The 18643-nt window shown below is 48.1% G+C and overlaps 1 protein-coding gene across 1 annotated transcript in view; it reads right to left on the bottom strand.

Annotated features, from left to right (window-relative positions):
* Positions 1-1515: 1515 nt before the first annotated feature.
* The window catches only part of LOC127016503 (mucin-5AC-like), a 50479-nt gene continuing 33351 nt past the window's right edge, over positions 1516-18643 (bottom strand). The window contains exons 31-41 of the mRNA XM_050897028.1: positions 15032-18547; positions 11504-14710; positions 10329-11131; positions 10003-10163; positions 8609-8783; positions 7392-7435; positions 6417-6539; positions 4541-4663; positions 4158-4203; positions 3630-3741; positions 1516-1786 (exon numbers count right to left, since the gene is read on the bottom strand). Of these exons, the coding sequence (XP_050752985.1) occupies positions 1516-1786; positions 3630-3741; positions 4158-4203; positions 4541-4663; positions 6417-6539; positions 7392-7435; positions 8609-8783; positions 10003-10163; positions 10329-11131; positions 11504-14710; positions 15032-18547 (8581 nt within the window). The remainder of the gene's footprint in view (positions 1787-3629; positions 3742-4157; positions 4204-4540; positions 4664-6416; positions 6540-7391; positions 7436-8608; positions 8784-10002; positions 10164-10328; positions 11132-11503; positions 14711-15031; positions 18548-18643) is intronic.

Consider the following 18643-nt stretch of genomic DNA (forward strand, 5'->3'; position numbering starts at 1 on the left):
TCAGCCCAGGTTCCCAATGAAAAGTGGCTTATTACTGGGTCAGAGAAGGTGCAGGGAGTGGTACAGCTGTCTGCTCCACTGTCATAGCTAGTAACCCTGCCTGGAGCCTGCATACCTGCTGTGGAACAGGCAAACCGTGGGTAGTTGAGAGATGAATGGAGTTCAGCAGTAAAATATGAAGCTTACAAACCTGCCTACTTCTCCCCACTGGTTAATCCTAGTATGATATCAGGTCATGCCTGTGAAGGCCAATAGATAGGGCTCTACTGATTTCATTCAGGGATTGAATTTCACTTCTGAATAAGCATGTATAAAATGTGCAACTATTGGATCAAACAGTTCTTCCTTTATTTTTCAGCCAAGCCTTCAGGGCAGACTTCAGGCTTTGTATTGTAACAACTACTGATAAAGTAAATGCTCCAAACAGTTCAGGTAAACATGATGAACTACTGTGGGAAAAGGCAGCCAATTTTCTCACTAGTGTGAATCCATTCAAAATCTTTTAGATAACACAGGAAACAAATGCACAGTTTAAAAACATATCCTGAACTTATTTGCGAATATTGTCAAAATTATGGGCAGGAGAATTTTCATTGACTTCACCTTAAGTATTCTTCAACTAATTAGAGCTTTCATTCATATATTTGTTTCTTCAACTGAAGAAGCAAGTGCTGATTTCTACAGCCAGATACCGTTTGATCCAGAAGTGATGAATTAAGTTTTCCCTTCTTTTTTTTTTATACTTGTCTTCTGGACCTCTCCACTGATTACAGGGAAAACAAACTACAGCCTGACTGTTATCCCACCATCTTGGCAGCTAGAATACAGTGAGCAAATGAGAGGCATTTTTTTATCTGTACCTTTTAGCCAGTGCGCAGAGCTATTTAGATCTGGGTGAGGGAATTTAACCTCACGCAGGAAAAGGGTTTTGAGAGTGTCTTTGTTTCCAAAGCCTGCTAGAGAATATACACATCTGAGTTAGAAAACTCCCTGATGCCATTGGACTCTCCGTCATTTAATTAATGAAGATGGGTATCGAACAGTCACCAGTCACCGAAATTGAAAAATGCTGAAAGTTTTATTGATCAAATAAGAGACAAAACGAACAAGAAAACAGTCTTCTCCCTGTCACTATGATGTCTGTTAGGACCATTACATCCATAAAAATGATATGCAATAAAGCTTTCTCTAGGCACAAGAGTTAAGTGCAATGTAGCTACAATGTTTTTGGGGGTTTTTTTTTGGAGACCCCTTAAACCTTTTTTTCAAAAATGTCCATTTTGTGATCAAATGGAAACATATTTGCATATTTCTATAATTTACTAAAGGTATTTTACAGTCATCTATTTTTGCCCTTGAATATTGTATCACTTAAAAAACCACCACGATTTAATTATTGACTTTTTTTTTTTTTTTTACAAGTAAGAAATGAGAAAAGGTGATAAGAGAAACTGACATAAGATCTGTTAAAGAAGGAGCACAAGTTATTCTGGGGCAAACGTGATTCCAGCTTCCCTAGGGTCTCTGCTCTCTGTTTCCAATGCGCATCTTTCTTTTGCTGATTTTCCATTGGGAACTGTATGCTGCCAATTTTTTCAGTTGGGAGCCATATGGTGCAGAGGTTTTTGAAGTGCATGCATTCATACACTGGCATTGTTCCACATAGACATAGTTATAATTTATGCTTGTTCCATTTTGGCAAGTCAGGGTCACCTCTCTTGTTTGGCTGCTGGACTCCTGGCAGCAACTACACTCGTATTGCATCTGGTTTGCTTCAAGAGAATACCTGTGTTCCATCAGGAAAAGAAAATATATCTTCTCATTAAAAACTGACACAGAAACCCCCCAGTGACTTTTGTTTTGGGGTTTGCTGGGGGTTTGGGGTGTGGGTTTTTTTACATCCTCTCTTCTTCCCTCCCACACACACTTATGAATGTGATTTTAATTACCTGTCTTTTCAATAGTGAAACTGTTCTTGCTTCCATTCAGTCTAATTCCACTAAATGGAATCATATAAACACATTAACTTTGTTGCTATTCTGTGATCATAAAATCTTGTAGGTTGGAAAAGACCCTTAAGATGGAGTCCAACCATAAACCTAACACTGCCAAATCCACCGCTAAACCATGTTCCTAAGTGCCACATCTACACGTCTTCTAAATACCTCCAGGGACAGTGACTCCACCGCTTCCCTGGGCAGCCTGTTTCAGTGCTTGATAACCCTTTCAGTGAAAAAATTTTTCCTCATATGCAATCTAAACCTTCCCTGGTGCAACTTGAGGCCGTTTCCTCTCGTCCTATCACTTGCTACTTGGGAGAAGAGACTGACACCCACCTCGCTACAACCTCCTTTCAAGTAGTTGTAGACAGCAATAAGGTCTCCCCTCAGCCTCCTTTCCTCCAGACTAAACAACCCCAGTTCCCTCAGCTGCTCCTCATAAGACTTGTTCTCTGGACCCTTCACCAGCTTTGTTGCTTTTCTTTGGAGACACTCCAGCACCTCAATGTCTTTCTTGTAGTGAGGGACCCAAAACTGCACACAGTATTTGAGGTGTGGCCTCACCAGCGCCGAGTACAGGGGGATGATCCGTTCCCTCATCCTTGCTGGCCGCACCATTTCTGATACAAGCCAGGATGCTATTGGCCTTCTTGGCCACCTGGGCACGCTGCCGGCTCATATTCAGGCGGCTGTCGACCAACACCCCCAGGTCCTTTTCCGCTGGGCAGCTTTCCAGCCACTCTTCCCCAACCCTATAGCGTTGCACGCGGTTGTTGTGACCCAAGTGCAGGACCTGGCACTTAGCCTTGTTGAATCTCATACAATTGGCCTCGGCCCATCGATCCAGCCTGTCCAGATCCCTCTGTAGAGCCTTCCTACGCTCCAGCAGATCAACACTCCCACCCAACTTGGTGTCGTCTGCAAACTTACTGAGGGTGCACTCAATCCCCTCATCCAGATCATTGATAAAGATATTAAACAGAACTGGCCCCAATACTGAGCCCTGGGGAACACCACTTATGACAGGCCGCCAACTGGATTTAACTCTATTCACCACAACTCTTTGGGCCCAGCCATCCAGCCAGTTTTTTACCCAGTGAAGAGTACACCTGTCCAAGCCACAAGCAGCCAGCGTCTCCAGGAGAATGCTGTGGGAAACAGTGTCAAAGGCTTTACTAAAGTCCAGGTAAACAACATCCACAGCCTTTCCCTCATCCACTAAGCGGGTCACCTTGTCATAGAAGGAGATCAGGTTAGTCAAGCAGGACCTGCCTTTCATAACCTATGCTGACTGGGCCTGATCACCTGGTTGTCCTGTACGTGCCGTGTGATGGCACTCAAGATGATCAGCTCCATAACTTTCCCCGGCACCGAGGTCAGACTGACAGGCCTGTAGTTCCCTGGATCCTCCTTCTGGCCCTTCTTGTAGATGGGCGTCAGATTTGCTAACCTCCAGTCAACTGGGACCTCGCCGGTTAGCCAGGACTGCTGATAAATGATTGAAAGTGGCTTGGTGAGCACTTCTGCCAGCTCCCTCAGTACCCTTGGTGATTGATTAACTTGAGAGACCAGTATAAATGAAGTATAAATGAAGCCATAGAGATGCTAAATTAAGTTTCTGGAACTTACACTGAGGAGCCAGGACAAGTTCCTTCACAATATGCCAGCTCAACAGGTTGAGAAGATTCACAGTCACCATGGCGGATCACAGTTTTTTTGCTGTAAGGTTTGCAGTTTGCAGCTTCAGAGAAAGAGAAAGAGGGGGGAAAAAACATAAACTTCAATTCTCTAGCTCAGAACTAAATGAATGCTAAAACAATTTCAAAGTGCATTATGTCTGATTATTGAGAAACTGCAGTATGTGATAGTGGGGCGGGGATACTGTGTAATGTATCTGGAGTTTTCAGGTTGTTCTTTGATGTCAGCTGTACAGTGTCTTTGGAAGATAATGCAGAGGCTTGAGCATTGGTGGTTTGAGTTGTATTCAGTATCAGGAAAACAAATTTGCTTTTTCGTTTTGAATAAATAGTGAAACACAGGGTCTTGATAAATAGAATAAGTGAAAACTGGAGGAGTGAAGAGTCCTTCCATCCACTCAAAGACAGAAGTTGAATACAGCGCTTTTCAAGCAGGAAACATGAACACAGCATTACTTACGTTTACATATTTTGCAGCAGCCATCGGGAGTAGTCTCTGCTTCGTCCTTTGCAAAAGTAAAGAAGGAGGATTTGTATTAATGCACAGATGACAATCATGAGTAAGAATATGAGTTAGCATTACTGATACTGGGCAGAAGGCTCCTCTGTGATGAACACTGAATGAAACGATGGATGACTTGCTTTCCACACCACAGAAATCTTGAATCCTTGTAGCCTCATGTAAAAATACCAAGCTTTTCTTATTACTAATGTTACAGCAAGATTAATTTCGTTCTTAAGACATTTCTGCAACTTTAGTGAAAGTGATTTGTTGTATTCTTCCTTGCCCCCCCTTGTTCTTTTAAACTGCATTCAATCGATGATGAATTGATTAAAACTTACAAGATCACACTCTCCTGGGTTGTACTCGGGGCATATTTTTTTAGTTTGGACTGCAACAAATTGATCTTCAATTTTTTCACATTTGTAATGGCTGCAATGATCGAGTGGCAGGATCTCATCAACCTAAGATTTTATAAGAAAAGCAAACAATTATTTTTTTTCATTGTGATCAAGTGTAGTATGATTACTTCAAAAATGTCTGAGCTAATTAAGTTTTTGCACCTCAAAGATTCTCAGATGCTTCTGAACTTCTTTCAAGTGGCAAAAGTGAAATTTTGCAAACTGTGGCTAGCTTGAAAGTTTAAATCCTGGATCGGAACGCTCAGACCACAAATTAGAAACCATTGCCTAGTTAACCACACATATCAAGAATTTGTTATTTCAAGTAAGTGTTCAATTGTGGTGGGTTGACCCTGGCTGGATGCCAGGTGCCCACTAAAGCCACTCTATCACTCCCCCTCCTCAGCTGGACAGGGGAGGGAAAATGAAAGGCTCATGGGTCGAGATAAGGACAGGTAGAGATCACTCACCAATTACTGTCACAGGCAAAACAGACTCAACTTGGGGAAATTAGTTTAATTTATTACTAGTCAAATCAGAGTAGGATAATGAGAAATAAAACCAAATCTTAAAAACACCTCCCCTCCTGCTTCTTCCCGGGCTTAACTTTACTCGCAATTTTCTCTACCTCCTCCCCTTGAGCGGCGCAGGGGGACAGGGAATGGGGGTTGTGGTCAGTTCATCACACGTTGTTTCTGCCGCTCCTTCCTCCTCAGGGGGAGGACTCCTCACACTCTTCCCCTGCTCCAGCATGGGGTCCCTCCCACGGGAGACAGTTCTCCACAAACTTCTCCAACGTGAGTCCTTCCCATGGGCTACAGTTCTTCACAAAGTCCTTCAGCGTGGGTCCCATCCACGGGGTGCAGTCCTTCAGGAACAGACTGCTCCAGCGTGGGTTCCCCACGGGGTCACAAGTCCTGCCAGCACACCTGCTTCAGCGTGGGCTCCTCTCTCCATGGGTCCACAGGTCCTGCCAGGAGCCTGCTCCAGTGCGGGCTTCCCATGGGGTCACAACCTCCTTTGGGCATCCACCTGCTCTGCTGTGGGGTCCTCCACAGGCTGCAGGTGGATATCTGCTCCACCGTGGACCTCCGTGGGCTGCAGGGGGACAGCCTACCTCACCATGGTCTTCACCACGGGCTGCAGGGGAATCTCTGCTGGGGCGCCTGGAGCACCTCCTCCCCTTCTTTCTTCCCTGACCTTGGTGTCTGCAGCATTGTTTCTCTCACATATTCTCACTCCTCTCTCCAGCTGCAAAATGCGCAGTTTTTTCCCCCCCTTCTTAAATATGCTATCCCAGAGGTGCTACCACCATTGCTGATGGGCTTGGCCTTGGCCAGCGGCGGGTCCGACTTCAAGCCAGCTGGCATTGGCTCTGTCGGACATAGGGGAAGTTCCTAGCAGCTTCTCACAGAAGTCACCCCTGTAGCTCGTCCCGCTACGAAAACCTTGCCACACAAACCCAATACATCAATTCAGAAAACTGGTGTGTTGTTTTCCGAGTAATTTCAGTATTAATTAGGTTTTTACTAGTAAGAGACATGGGTTGACTCTTAGCTGTTCTAACCTGTATTGGCTAATAGAGAGATCTGAAAATGGAAGGAATACTTACACTGAGCACGAGAACAGTGTTGTTACTTAGTTTGATTTTGCAAGCTACGTCAATACACTTCCCGCAGCACTCTCCATCCTGAGTCATATGTTGATAACCCTACTCACAAGGAGATGAAAGAGAAATATGTTGAGTTGGTGATGGAGAATTCTAGTCTTCCTGTAATTCGGGGCTGACTGGGCAGCCTAGAGAATCTGTACTCACCAGTGGGCAAGATGTTTCACATCGAACTCTTTCACAATGCACAATGTTTTTGTGAGTCACTGGATCTTTCTCAGAACTGCAGGTACAGTTCTGACATGAATTGTTTACTATTGACATTCCAACCTGGAAGACAGAAGAAAAAATTCAAATGGCAACAGTTTCTATATAATTTATAGGCGGAGTTCAAAGCATTGCTGAGAACCATTAAGGTTGCTGAAATGCAAGTGTTGTTCAGCTGTCTTCAAACATAAAGTTGTTTGGCTTTATGCCTTGCAAGAAAGCACGCATTAGGAGGAAACTAAATGAAGCAATATAAAAGAGAAAAGTAAATTAATAAAATGCAGGTAAGACTGGTTTGTACTGCCTCATTATTTTACCAGCTTTTCAATGCTGAATTTAAGAATTTTTTTTCCCTGTTATGTCCAGTGGTTATAAAACAATTATATTTTAAAAATGGAGATTAAAATAATTGGATACATATGCAGATACATAAGCAGAGATACAAATTTACACATGGATTTTAGTCTTTCTGAAAGGTATCCCCAAAAGGCTCCAGTGCTAAGGTTTAAATTTTGACTAAATGTCCTAAGTACCAATTTTAGCAAAAGATTTAGGTATTAATTAAAGCAAAAATCCTAGCTTTATTTTTGAAGGGTTTCTGGGCTTATTTCAAAGAGTGGTTGAGTTTGGGCTATTCATCAGCTCGTTTGGAAAATTCATTAATTCCAGAAGTGGGAGAGAGCTTAAAAAGAAAGCACATCACTAAAAATGATACACTCTTGTTTTATGCTACATGTTGAGGAACTCTTCTGTGACAATTTTGGTTTTGACATTAGAAAAAAAATAACTTCCAGTTAAGGGCTAGAGATAAAAAAACATGTACTGGGAAAAAGAACTTTCTCAAAGGCTTATTTTGGTAGAAAGGTTGTACATTTCACTTCTACCAATATACCGTTGTAAGTATAACATTCTCACCATGTACGTTGTACCGTTAATCACACAGATGTCAGATGTTGGTTCTGAAAAAAAAAAACCAAAACAAAACAAAATTCTGGAGTAAACTCAAATTGTGAGACTTCCTCAGAAGTCAAGATGTTATCAAGTTTTGTTACTAACACAGAGATTATGGAAAACTTGAATTCAATCCCCCCTACATGCTTAGACCTCATATTTAGTGTAGCTGGATGTTTAAGTAAAGTTTCTTTTCTGAAATCAGCTAGAAGAGTTGAGGAGAAATGGCTTCAATCTCAAGCTATGCATGAAAAATCCCTTTTTTGCCATTTTGATATCAGGTTCACTTCAAATTAAATTAGTTGTTTCCTCTTTGAACCCTAGAAGTCCAATAACATTCAAAGATGCCGTTGTTATTGATTCTTTATGACCTCTCAGAACGTGGCTTGGATGGAAGATTGTCTCTGAGTGGAAAAAAGGTATTCTTACTGTGATAATATAAATAATTTGACAACCTGGTAGAGCCCATTCATGTCTTTCACAGAACTACTTCAAACTTGGCTGTTCCTTTGTTTTGACCTTCTTGTTTTGGGCTTAATTTGTGGCTACCACTTTCTTTTTATTCTTTTGTATAAATATATGTGAATAAAAATATATGTATATAAATAAACATATATAGCTGTTGGATTTTTAAATTTTCATGAGTATCAACAACAGTGTAAGTATAATTATTATTTTTCATACATTGACAATTCAGTTAATGAATACAATTCACTTTGTATTATTGCTTTGTGTTACTTGCTTTTGTAGTTAACTGTTAAGCTTTCTGCTGGCTTATTCTTATGTTTATGCATCTTAGTTTAGCTACAGTTAGGCTAATGTTAATGTGCTCCAATGTTACATTAATAACATTAAATAAAATGCATTAATAACTGTTATGATTACAGATACAGGGATAGTTGAGCTACATAGACCACTTGAAGGTTCAAAGTATTATCATGCTCTCGGACCCATTCCAATTCTCTCAGCAAACTTCATTGAAAATAACATTTTGTTTTTAAATAAACTTCTAATGCATATTTAGCCAAAAAATGATGCACGTTCACTGAGCCAGAACAATTTAAGGAAGGTTTTGCTTTTGTTGTGATACATGAAGAACTTGCTTAGATATTAACAGAAGTGCAAATGTAATTTACCGGAGTGTGTAGCCTGGTATTTATATATGTATTTTTAATACTTACGGCATTGAAATTGAGGACAACATGAGTCTTTTGGGGGTGATACAGACACGGGAGCAAATCCTGGGTCACAAATTGGTGTCTGAACTGTTTGGCACAGGAGCGGCTGGCATTGTATGGTAGCAGTGAGGGGGTCACAGACACACTTCTGGCATTCACTTATCCAGTTCTCTCCAGGCTGAAAATATGTAAACGATTTATTCTTAAGTGCTCTCTCACCATAGTTGTTCTGTTTCAACTTGAGATAGGCTCTCAGAATTGGTAGGGAGTTCAGATCAGAGTTTTCTTAGCATATGATTTCAGGCCTTCAGAGCAGGCAAGCTGACAACAATCACAGAATTTTCTTCTGTGTAGAAAGAATGAGATTTTAATGCTTTCATAGCTGGTCTACTTATTTCTATGACATTTAAATGTCTTTTTTAAAAAAAAAAGTCTCTGCCATGGTATTAGCGAGCTTTTCCATCTCCAGACTACTTAAAAGCCTGGTAATGCCAGGTTGAAGAATTGTGCACTATCAGGTCATTTGTAACATGACTAACTTTGTTATTGAAATACCTACAAGTTGATTTGAATTGCCTATTAGAGGACAGAAATTGGGCTGGTTTTGCAATGGTGATATATTAGAAAATAACAAGGGGAACCACCTTTCGTGGAGGATTGACATCAGTACAGTTTCTTTCTACTGAAGTTGTGAGGGATGTTGCTGTGGTTGGTGAGACAGAAGGAAATACACGTTCTGTGGATGAGGCGGCTTGTGTTGTAGTTTCTGAGGTGACTGAAGTGAAAGTTGTCGAAGGACATGGCCCCTGGAATCGGTCAATTTCGCATTCCTTGCTGCAAAGTGCATAAAAATTACAGCCAGCCCGATCTGTTCTGTTGTATACCACTTCCCCTGTAGAGGAAAATTGAAGGAGAAATTAAAAGACCAATGAAAATACTTAGGGAAAAAAACAAGAAAATACAGTGAAAATATAAAATGTAGTCATGTATAAAAACTTCTATGTTTAGACGATTTTGAGTGGTTATCTTTAATTGAATAGAGTATTAAGGGTTTATATTGCTTAGGAAAATTTTTATAACCATAAAATAAGGCACTTACCAGGAGAAAAATATTTAGCAAACACATGACAAAAACATGGAGTTGTTCTGCTTAATGTAACATATGTACTTGCTTCTGTTGTGACAGGTGTGCTGGGGGAAGATCTGAAGATTGCAGAAATTCTTCTTGTAACATGACTTGATTGTGATGTACCAGTTGTAGCTACTGTTGAGCACAAGACATACTTTAGTTTGTAGCACAGCATTTTGATCTCGTAATTTTAACATATTGGAGAGGACTGTTCAACATTCCGGCAAATCAAGCCAACATCTTTGTTGCATTCAACTACTTGACCTACTGCTAAGTGGAGATTCTGGAAATCTTTTAGCTCTATGCTGAATATCATCTGGGATTTGGCAAATATTATGACATTTAGCTCTAATACTTTCAAAAGTTTCAAAGTCACCACTGTCTCCCTCAAGCTAGGATAAGTAATAATCAAGCTACGGGGTCCACTCACTTGTCTAAGACAGATACTGGTAGCAGAGGGACAGATACATGAAAAATTGGTTTATGTGTTGGAAGAAATAGGGATGATAGAAGAAGTCACAGAAGACAATGATGCCAATGTTGTTCTGCTCAAATAGCTGTTTTTAACCTTTCCAGAGGTAAACAATGACATACCTGGGCTGCTTGTGGTAGAGAAACTTGTAGGAAAAACAGTAGTGGCAGTACTTTGTCCAGTAGAAGAAACAGAAGTTGGAAGAATATCTGTAACACCTATGGTGCTCGTAATTCCTGACTGGGGGAGGGTGAAGGCAGTAGTGGGTGACGTTGGAGCTTGGGTTGCCACAGTGGACGTTTCTGCTGGAGGAGATGTGGCTGTGGACGTTGTGGTGCTTTCTGCAGAGGTCCTGGAGGTGCTGGCAGTGCTAATGGCTGAGGTGGGCACTGTGGGAGTGGGTGTGATGATGGTTGTGCCTTCTGTCAGAGGGGGAGAGGTCTTGGTGGTGCTGGCCCTGCTGGTGGTAGTGATGATGGTTGTGCCTTGTGTTGGCGGGGCAGTGGTCCTGGGGACAACTGTGGTGCCAGCAGTGGTTGTCATTTCTGGCTGGGGGCGTGTGGAGGCAGTAGCGGGTGACGTTGGAGCCTGGGTTGCCACAGTGGAGGTTTCTACAGGAGAGGCTTTGGTGGAGGAGCCTGCAGTGGGTCCTGTGGTTGCTGATGTTGTCTGGCAGTGTTCACGGTCACAGCACAGCACCTTGACCTCGTAGTCGAAGCACATCGGGTACTTTCTGATCTGATCCTTATTTCTGCACACAAGGCCAGTGTCAAGACTGCACTCAAACTTCTGTCCCAGTTTGTCCAGACTCCTATAAGGGTAATCTTTAGCACGGCACTTGATGTCTTGTGGCTTGTCACACAGTGCATACCCGGCGGCTCGGATTTTTGCAAACGTCTCTATGTCTCCATTTTCGCTACCAGGGCTAGGGGAATCCAAGTCAAACCACTGCGTCCAGGCACAGTGCTGCTGGCAGCTGTTTATGGTGCTGGAGGTGCTGGCAGTGCTAGTGGCTGAGGTGGGCACTGTTGGTGTGAGTGTGATGGTTGTTGTGCCTTCTGTCAGAGGGGGAAAGGTCTTGCTGGTGATAGCCCTGCTAGTAGTAGTAATGATGGTCGTGCCTTGTGTTGGCAGGGCAGTGGTCCTGGGGACAACTGTGGTGCCAGCGGTGGTTGTAATTTCTGGCTGGGGGCGTGTGGAGGCAGTAGCAGGTGACATTGGAGTGTGGGTTGCCACAGTGGAGGTTTCAGGTGCAGCGGATGTGCCTGTGGATGTTGTGGTGCTTCCTGCAGAGTACCTTGAGGTGCTGGCAGTGCTAGTGGCTGAGGTGGGCACTGTTGGAGTGGGTGTGATGATGGTTGTGCCTTGTGTTGGAGGGGGAGAGGTCTTGGTGGTGCTGGCCCTGCTGGTGGTAGTGATGATGGTTGTGCCTTGTGTTGGCGGGGCAGTGGTCCTGGGGACAACTGTGGTGCCAGCAGTGGTTGTCACTTCTGATTGGGGGAGTGTGGAGGCAGTAGCAGGTGACATTGGAGCCTGGGTTGCCACAGTGGAGGTTTCAGGTGCAGCAGATGTGGCTGTGGACGTCGTTGTGCTTCCTGTAGTGGTCTTGGAGGTGCTGGCAGTGCTAGTGGCTGAGGTGGGCACTGTTGGAGTGGGTGTGATGATGGTTGTGCCTTGTGTTGGAGGGGGAGAGGTCTTGGTGGTGCTGGCCCTGCTGGTGGTAGTGATGATGGTTGTGCCTTGTGTTGGCGGGGCAGTGGTCCTGGGGACAACTGTGGTGCCAGCAGTGGTTGTCACTTCTGACTGGGGGAGTGTGGAGGCAGTAGCGGGTGATGTTGGAGCCTGGGTTGCCACAGTGGAGGTTTCTGCTGGAGGAGATGTGGCTGTGGACGTTGTGGTGCTTTCTGCAGAGGTCCTGGAGGTGCTGGCAGTGCTAATGGCTGAGGTGGGCACTGTTGGAGTGAGTGTGATGATGGTTGTGCCTTGTGTTGGCATGGCAGTGGTCCTGGGGACAACCATGGTGCCAGCAGTGGTTGTCATTGCTGACCAGGGCAGGGTGGAGGCAGCAGAGGGTGATGTTGGCATCTGCGTTTCCGCAGTGGAGGTTTCTGCTGGAGGAGACGTGGCTGTGGACGTTGTGGTGCTTCCTTCAGAGGTCCTGTAGGTGCTGGCAGTGCTAATGGCTGAGGTGGGCACTGTTGGAGTGGGTGTGATGATGGTTGTGCCTTGTGTTGGAGGCGGAGAGGTCTTGCTGGTGGTAGTCCTGCTGGTGGCAGTGATGATGGTTGTGCCTTGTGTTGGCAGGGCAGTGGTCCTGGGGACAACTGTGGTGCCAGCAGTGGTTGTCATTTCTGACTGGGGGAGTGTGGAGGCAGTAGCAGGTGATGTTGGAGCCTGGGTTGCCACAGTGGAGGTTTCTGCTGGAGCAGATGTGGCTGTGGACGTTGTGGTACTTCCTGCAGAGGTCCTGGATGTGCTGGCAGTGCTAGTGGCTGAGGTGGGCACTGTTGGTGTGAGTGTGATGATGGTTGTGCCTTGTGTTGGCAGGGCAGTGGTACTGCGGACAACCATGGTGGCAGCGGTTGTTGTCATTGCTGACCAGGGCAGGGTGGAGGCAGTAGTGGGTGATGTTGGAGCCTGGGTTGCCACAGTGGAGGTTTCTGCTGGAGTAGATTGGGATGTGGAAGTTGTGGTGCTTCCTGCAGAGGTCCTGGAGGTGCTGGCAGTGCTAATGGCTGAGGTGGGCACTGTGGGAGTGGGTGTGATGATGGTTGTGCCTTGTGTTGAAGGTGGAGAGGTCGTGGTAGTGGCAGACCTGCTGGTGGTAGTGATGATGGTTGTGCCTTGTGTTGGCAGGGCAGTAGTACTGGGGACAACTGTGGTGCCAGCAGTGGTTGTCACTTCTGACTGGGGGAGTGTGGAGGCAGTAGCAGGTGACGTTGGAGCCTGGGATGCCACAGTGGAGGTTACTGCTGCAGCAGATAGGGCTGTGGATGTTGTGGTACTTCCTGCAGAGTACCTTGAGGTGCTGGCAGTGCTAGTGGCTGAGGTGGGCACTGTTGGAGTGGGTGTGATGATGGTTGTGCCTTGTGTTGGAGGGGGAGAGGTCTTGGTGGTGCTGGCCCTGCTGGTGGTAGTGATGATGGTTGTGCCTTGTGTTGGCGGGGCAGTGGTCCTGGGGACAACTGTGGTGCCAGCAGTGGTTGTCACTTCTGACTGGGGGAGTGTGGAGGCAGTAGCAGGTGATGTTGGCATCTGGGTTGCTACAGTGGAGGTTTCTGCTGGAGCAGATGTGGCTGTGGACGTTGTGGTACTTCCTGCAGAGGTCCTGGAGGTGCTGGCAGTGCTAATGGCTGAGGTGGGCACTGTGGGAGTGGGTGTGATGATGGTTGTGCCTTGTGTTGAAGGTGGAGAGGTCATGGTAGTGGCAGTCCGGCTGGTGGTAGTGATGATGGTTGTGCCTTGTGTTGGCAGGGCAGTGGTCCTGGGGACAACTGTGGTGCCAGCAGTGGTTGTCACTTCTGACTGGGGGAGTGTGGAGGCAGTAGCAGGTGATGTTGGCATCTGGGTTGCTACAGTGGAGGTTTCTGCTGGAGCAGATGTGGCTGTGGACGTTGTGGTACTTCCTGCAGAGGTCCTGGAGGTGCTGGCAGTGCTAGTGGCTGAGGCGGGCACTGTTGGTGTGAGTGTGATGATGGTTGTGCCTTGTGTTGGCATGGCAGTGGTACTGCGGACAACCATGGTGGCAGCGGTTGTTGTCATTGCTGACCAGGGGAGGGTGGAGGCAGTAGTGGGTGATGTTGGAGCCTGGGTTGCCACAGTGGAGGTTTCTGCTGGAGGAGATGTGGCTGTGGACGTTGTGGTGCTTCCTGCAGAGGTCCTGGAGGTGCTGGCAGTGCTAATGGCTGAGGTGGGCACTGTTGGAGTGGGTGTGATGATGGTTGTGCCTTGTGTTGGAGGGGGAGAGGTCTTGGTGGTGCTGGCCCTGCTGGTGGTAGTGATGATGGTTGTGCCTTGTGTTGGCGGGGCAGTGGTCCTGGGGACAACTGTGGTGCCAGCAGTGGTTGTCATTTCTGACTGGGGGCGTGTGGAGGCAGTAGCGGGTGACGTTGGAGCCTGGGTTGCCACAGTGGAGGTTTCTACAGGAGAGGCTTTGGTGGAGGAGCCTGCAGTGGGTCCTGTGGTTGCTGATGTTGTCTGGCAGTGTTCACGGTCACAGCACAGCACCTTGACCTCGTAGTCGAAGCACATCGGGTACTTTCTGATCTGATCCTTATTTCTGCACACAAGGCCAGTGTCAAGACTGCACTCAAACTTCTGTCCCAGTTTGTCCAGACTCCTATAAGGGTAATCTTTAGCACGGCACTTGATGTCTTGTGGCTTGTCACACAGTGCATACCCGGCGGCTCGGATTTTTGCAAACGTCTCTATGTCTCCATTTTCGCTACCAGGGCTAGGGGAATCCAAGTCAAACCACTGCGTCCAGGCACAGTGCTGCTGGCAGCTGTTTATGGTGCTGGAGGTGCTGGCAGTGCTAGTGGCTGAGGTGGGCACTGTTGGTGTGAGTGTGATGGTTGTTGTGCCTTCTGTCAGAGGGGGAAAGGTCTTGCTGGTGATAGCCCTGCTAGTAGTAGTAATGATGGTCGTGCCTTGTGTTGGCAGGGCAGTGGTCCTGGGGACAACTGTGGTGCCAGCGGTGGTTGTAATTTCTGGCTGGGGGCGTGTGGAGGCAGTAGCAGGTGACATTGGAGTGTGGGTTGCCACAGTGGAGGTTTCAGGTGCAGCGGATGTGCCTGTGGATGTTGTGGTGCTTCCTGCAGAGTACCTTGAGGTGCTGGCAGTGCTAGTGGCTGAGGTGGGCACTGTTGGAGTGGGTGTGATGATGGTTGTGCCTTGTGTTGGAGGGGGAGAGGTCTTGGTGGTGCTGGCCCTGCTGGTGGTAGTGATGATGGTTGTGCCTTGTGTTGGCGGGGCAGTGGTCCTGGGGACAACTGTGGTGCCAGCAGTGGTTGTCACTTCTGATTGGGGGAGTGTGGAGGCAGTAGCAGGTGACATTGGAGCCTGGGTTGCCACAGTGGAGGTTTCAGGTGCAGCAGATGTGGCTGTGGACGTCGTTGTGCTTCCTGTAGTGGTCTTGGAGGTGCTGGCAGTGCTAGTGGCTGAGGTGGGCACTGTTGGAGTGGGTGTGATGATGGTTGTGCCTTGTGTTGGAGGGGGAGAGGTCTTGGTGGTGCTGGCCCTGCTGGTGGTAGTGATGATGGTTGTGCCTTGTGTTGGCGGGGCAGTGGTCCTGGGGACAACTGTGGTGCCAGCAGTGGTTGTCATTGCTGACCAGGGCAGGGTGGAGGCAGTAGAGGGTGATGTTGGCACCTGCGTTGCCACAGTGGAGGTTTCTGCTGGAGGAGACGTGGCTGTGGATGTTGTGGTACTTCCTGCAGAGGTCCTGGAGGTGCTGGCAGTGCTAGTGGCTGAGGTGGGCACTGTTGGAGTGGGTGTGATGATGGTTGTGCCTTGTGTTGGACGTGGAGAGGTCTTGGTAGTGGCAGTCCGGCTGGTGGTAGTAATGATGGTTGTGCCTTGTGTTGGCGGGGCAGTAGTACTGGGGACAACCGTGGTGCCAGCAGTGGTTGTCACTTCTGACTGGGGGAGTGTGGAGGCAGTAGCTGGTGATGTTGGAGCCTGGGTTGCCACAGTGGAGGTTTCTGCTGGAGGAGATGTGGCTGTGGACGTTGTGGTGCTTTCTGCAGAGGTCCTGGAGGTGCTGGCAGTGCTAATGGCTGAGGTGGGCACTGTTGGAGTGAGTGTGATGATGGTTGTGCCTTGTGTTGGCATGGCAGTGGTCCTGGGGACAACCATGGTGCCAGCAGTGGTTGTCATTGCTGACCAGGGCAGGGTGGAGGCAGCAGAGGGTGATGTTGGCATCTGCGTTTCCGCATTGGAGGTTTCTGCTGGAGGAGACGTGGCTGTGGACGTTGTGGTGCTTCCTTCAGAGGTCCTGTAGGTGCTGGCAGTGCTAATGGCTGAGGTGGGCACTGTTGGAGTGGGTGTGATGATGGTTGTGCCTTGTGTTGGAGGCGGAGAGGTCTTGCTGGTGGTAGTCCTGCTGGTGGCAGTGATGATGGTTGTGCCTTGTGTTGGCAGGGCAGTGGTCCTGGGGACAACTGTGGTGCCAGCAGTGGTTGTCATTTCTGACTGGGGGCGTGTGGAGGCAGTAGCAGGTGACGTTGGAGCCTGGGTTGCCACAGTGGAGGTTTCTGCTGGAGCAGATGTGGCTGTGGACATTGTGGTACTTCCTGCAGAGGTCCTGGAGGTGCTGGCAGTGCTAGTGGCTGAGGTGGGCACTGTTGGTGTGAGTGTGATGATGGTTGTGCCTTGTGTTGGTGGGGCAGTGGTACTGGGGACAACCATGGTGGCAGCGGTGGTTGTCATTGCTGACCAGGGGAGGGTGGAGGCAGTAGTGGGTGATGTTGGAGCCTGGGTTGCCACAGTGGAGGTTTCTGCTGGAGTAGATTGGGATGTGGAAGTTGTGGTGCTTCCTGCAGAGGTCCTGGAGGTGCTGGCAGTGCTAATGGCTGAGGTGGGCACTGTGGGAGTGGGTGTGATGATGGTTGTGCCTTGTGTTGAAGGTGGAGAGGTCGTGGTAGTGACAGACCTGCTGGTGGTAGTGATGATGGTTGTGCCTTGTGTTGGCAGGGCAGTAGTACTGGGGACAACTGTGGTGCCAGCAGTGGTTGTCACTTCTGACTGGGGGCGTGTGGAGGCAGTAGCAGGTGACGTTGGAGCCTGGGATGCCACAGTGGAGGTTACTGCTGCAGCAGATAGGGCTGTGGATGTTGTGGTACTTCCTGCAGAGTACCTTGAGGTGCTGGCAGTGCTAGTGGCTGAGGTGGGCACTGTTGGAGTGGGTGTGATGATGGTTGTGCCTTGTGTTGGAGGGGGAGAGGTCTTGGTGGTGCTGGCCCTGCTGGTGGTAGTGATGATGGTTGTGCCTTGTGTTGGCGGGGCAGTGGTCCTGGGGACAACTGTGGTGCCAGCAGTGGTTGTCACTTCTGACTGGGGGAGTGTGGAGGCAGTAGCAGGTGATGTTGGCATCTGGGTTGCTACAGTGGAGGTTTCTGCTGGAGCAGATGTGGCTGTGGACGTTGTGGTACTTCCTGCAGAGGTCCTGGAGGTGCTGGCAGTGCTAATGGCTGAGGTGGGCACTGTGGGAGTGGGTGTGATGATGGTTGTGCCTTGTGTTGAAGGTGGAGAGGTCATGGTAGTGGCAGTCCGGCTGGTGGTAGTGATGATGGTTGTGCCTTGTGTTGGCAGGGCAGTGGTCCTGGGGACAACTGTGGTGCCAGCAGTGGTTGTCATTTCTGACTGGGGGAGTGTGGAGGCAGTAGCAGGTGATGTTGGCATCTGGGTTGCTACAGTGGAGGTTTCTGCTGGAGCAGATGTGGCTGTGGACGTTGTGGTACTTCCTGCAGAGGTCCTGGAGGTGCTGGCAGTGCTAGTGGCTGAGGCGGGCACTGTTGGTGTGAGTGTGATGATGGTTGTGCCTTGTGTTGGCATGGCAGTGGTACTGCGGACAACCATGGTGGCAGCGGTTGTTGTCATTGCTGACCAGGGGAGGGTGGAGGCAGTAGTGGGTGATGTTGGAGCCTGGGTTGCCACAGTGGAGGTTTCTGCTGGAGGAGATGTGGCTGTGGACGTTGTGGTGCTTCCTGCAGAGGTCCTGGAGGTGCTGGCAGTGCTAATGGCTGAGGTGGGCACTGTTGGAGTGGGTGTGATGATGGTTGTGCCTTGTGTTGGAGGGGGAGAGGTCTTGGTGGTGCTGGCCCTGCTGGTGGTAGTGATGATGGTTGTGCCTTGTGTTGGCGGGGCAGTGGTCCTGGGGACAACTGTGGTGCCAGCAGTGGTTGTCATTTCTGACTGGGGGCGTGTGGAGGCAGTAGCAGGTGACGTTGGAGCCTGGGTTGCCACAGTGGAGGTTTCTACAGGAGAGGCTTTGGTGGAGGAGCCTGCAGTGGGTCCTGTGGTTGCTGATGTTGTCTGGCAGTGTTCACGGTCACAGCACAGCACCTTGACCTCGTAGTCGAAGCACATCGGGTACTTTCTGATCTGATCCTTATTTCTGCACACAAGGCCAGTGTCAAGACTGCACTCAAACTTCTGTCCCAGTTTGTCCAGACTCCTATAAGGGTAATCTTTAGCACGGCACTTGATGTCTTGTGGCTTGTCACACAGTGCATACCCGGCGGCTCGGATTTTTGCAAACGTCTCTATGTCTCCATTTTCGCTACCAGGGCTAGGGGAATCCAAGTCAAACCACTGCGTCCAGGCACAGTGCTGCTGGCAGCTGTTTATGGTGCTGGAGGTGCTGGCAGTGCTAGTGGCTGAGGTGGGCACTGTTGGTGTGAGTGTGATGGTTGTTGTGCCTTCTGTCAGAGGGGGA

Source organism: Gymnogyps californianus, chromosome 5 (assembly GCF_018139145.2).
Source record: "Gymnogyps californianus isolate 813 chromosome 5, ASM1813914v2, whole genome shotgun sequence".
In the NCBI taxonomy this organism is placed as follows: Eukaryota; Metazoa; Chordata; class Aves; order Accipitriformes; family Cathartidae; genus Gymnogyps; species Gymnogyps californianus.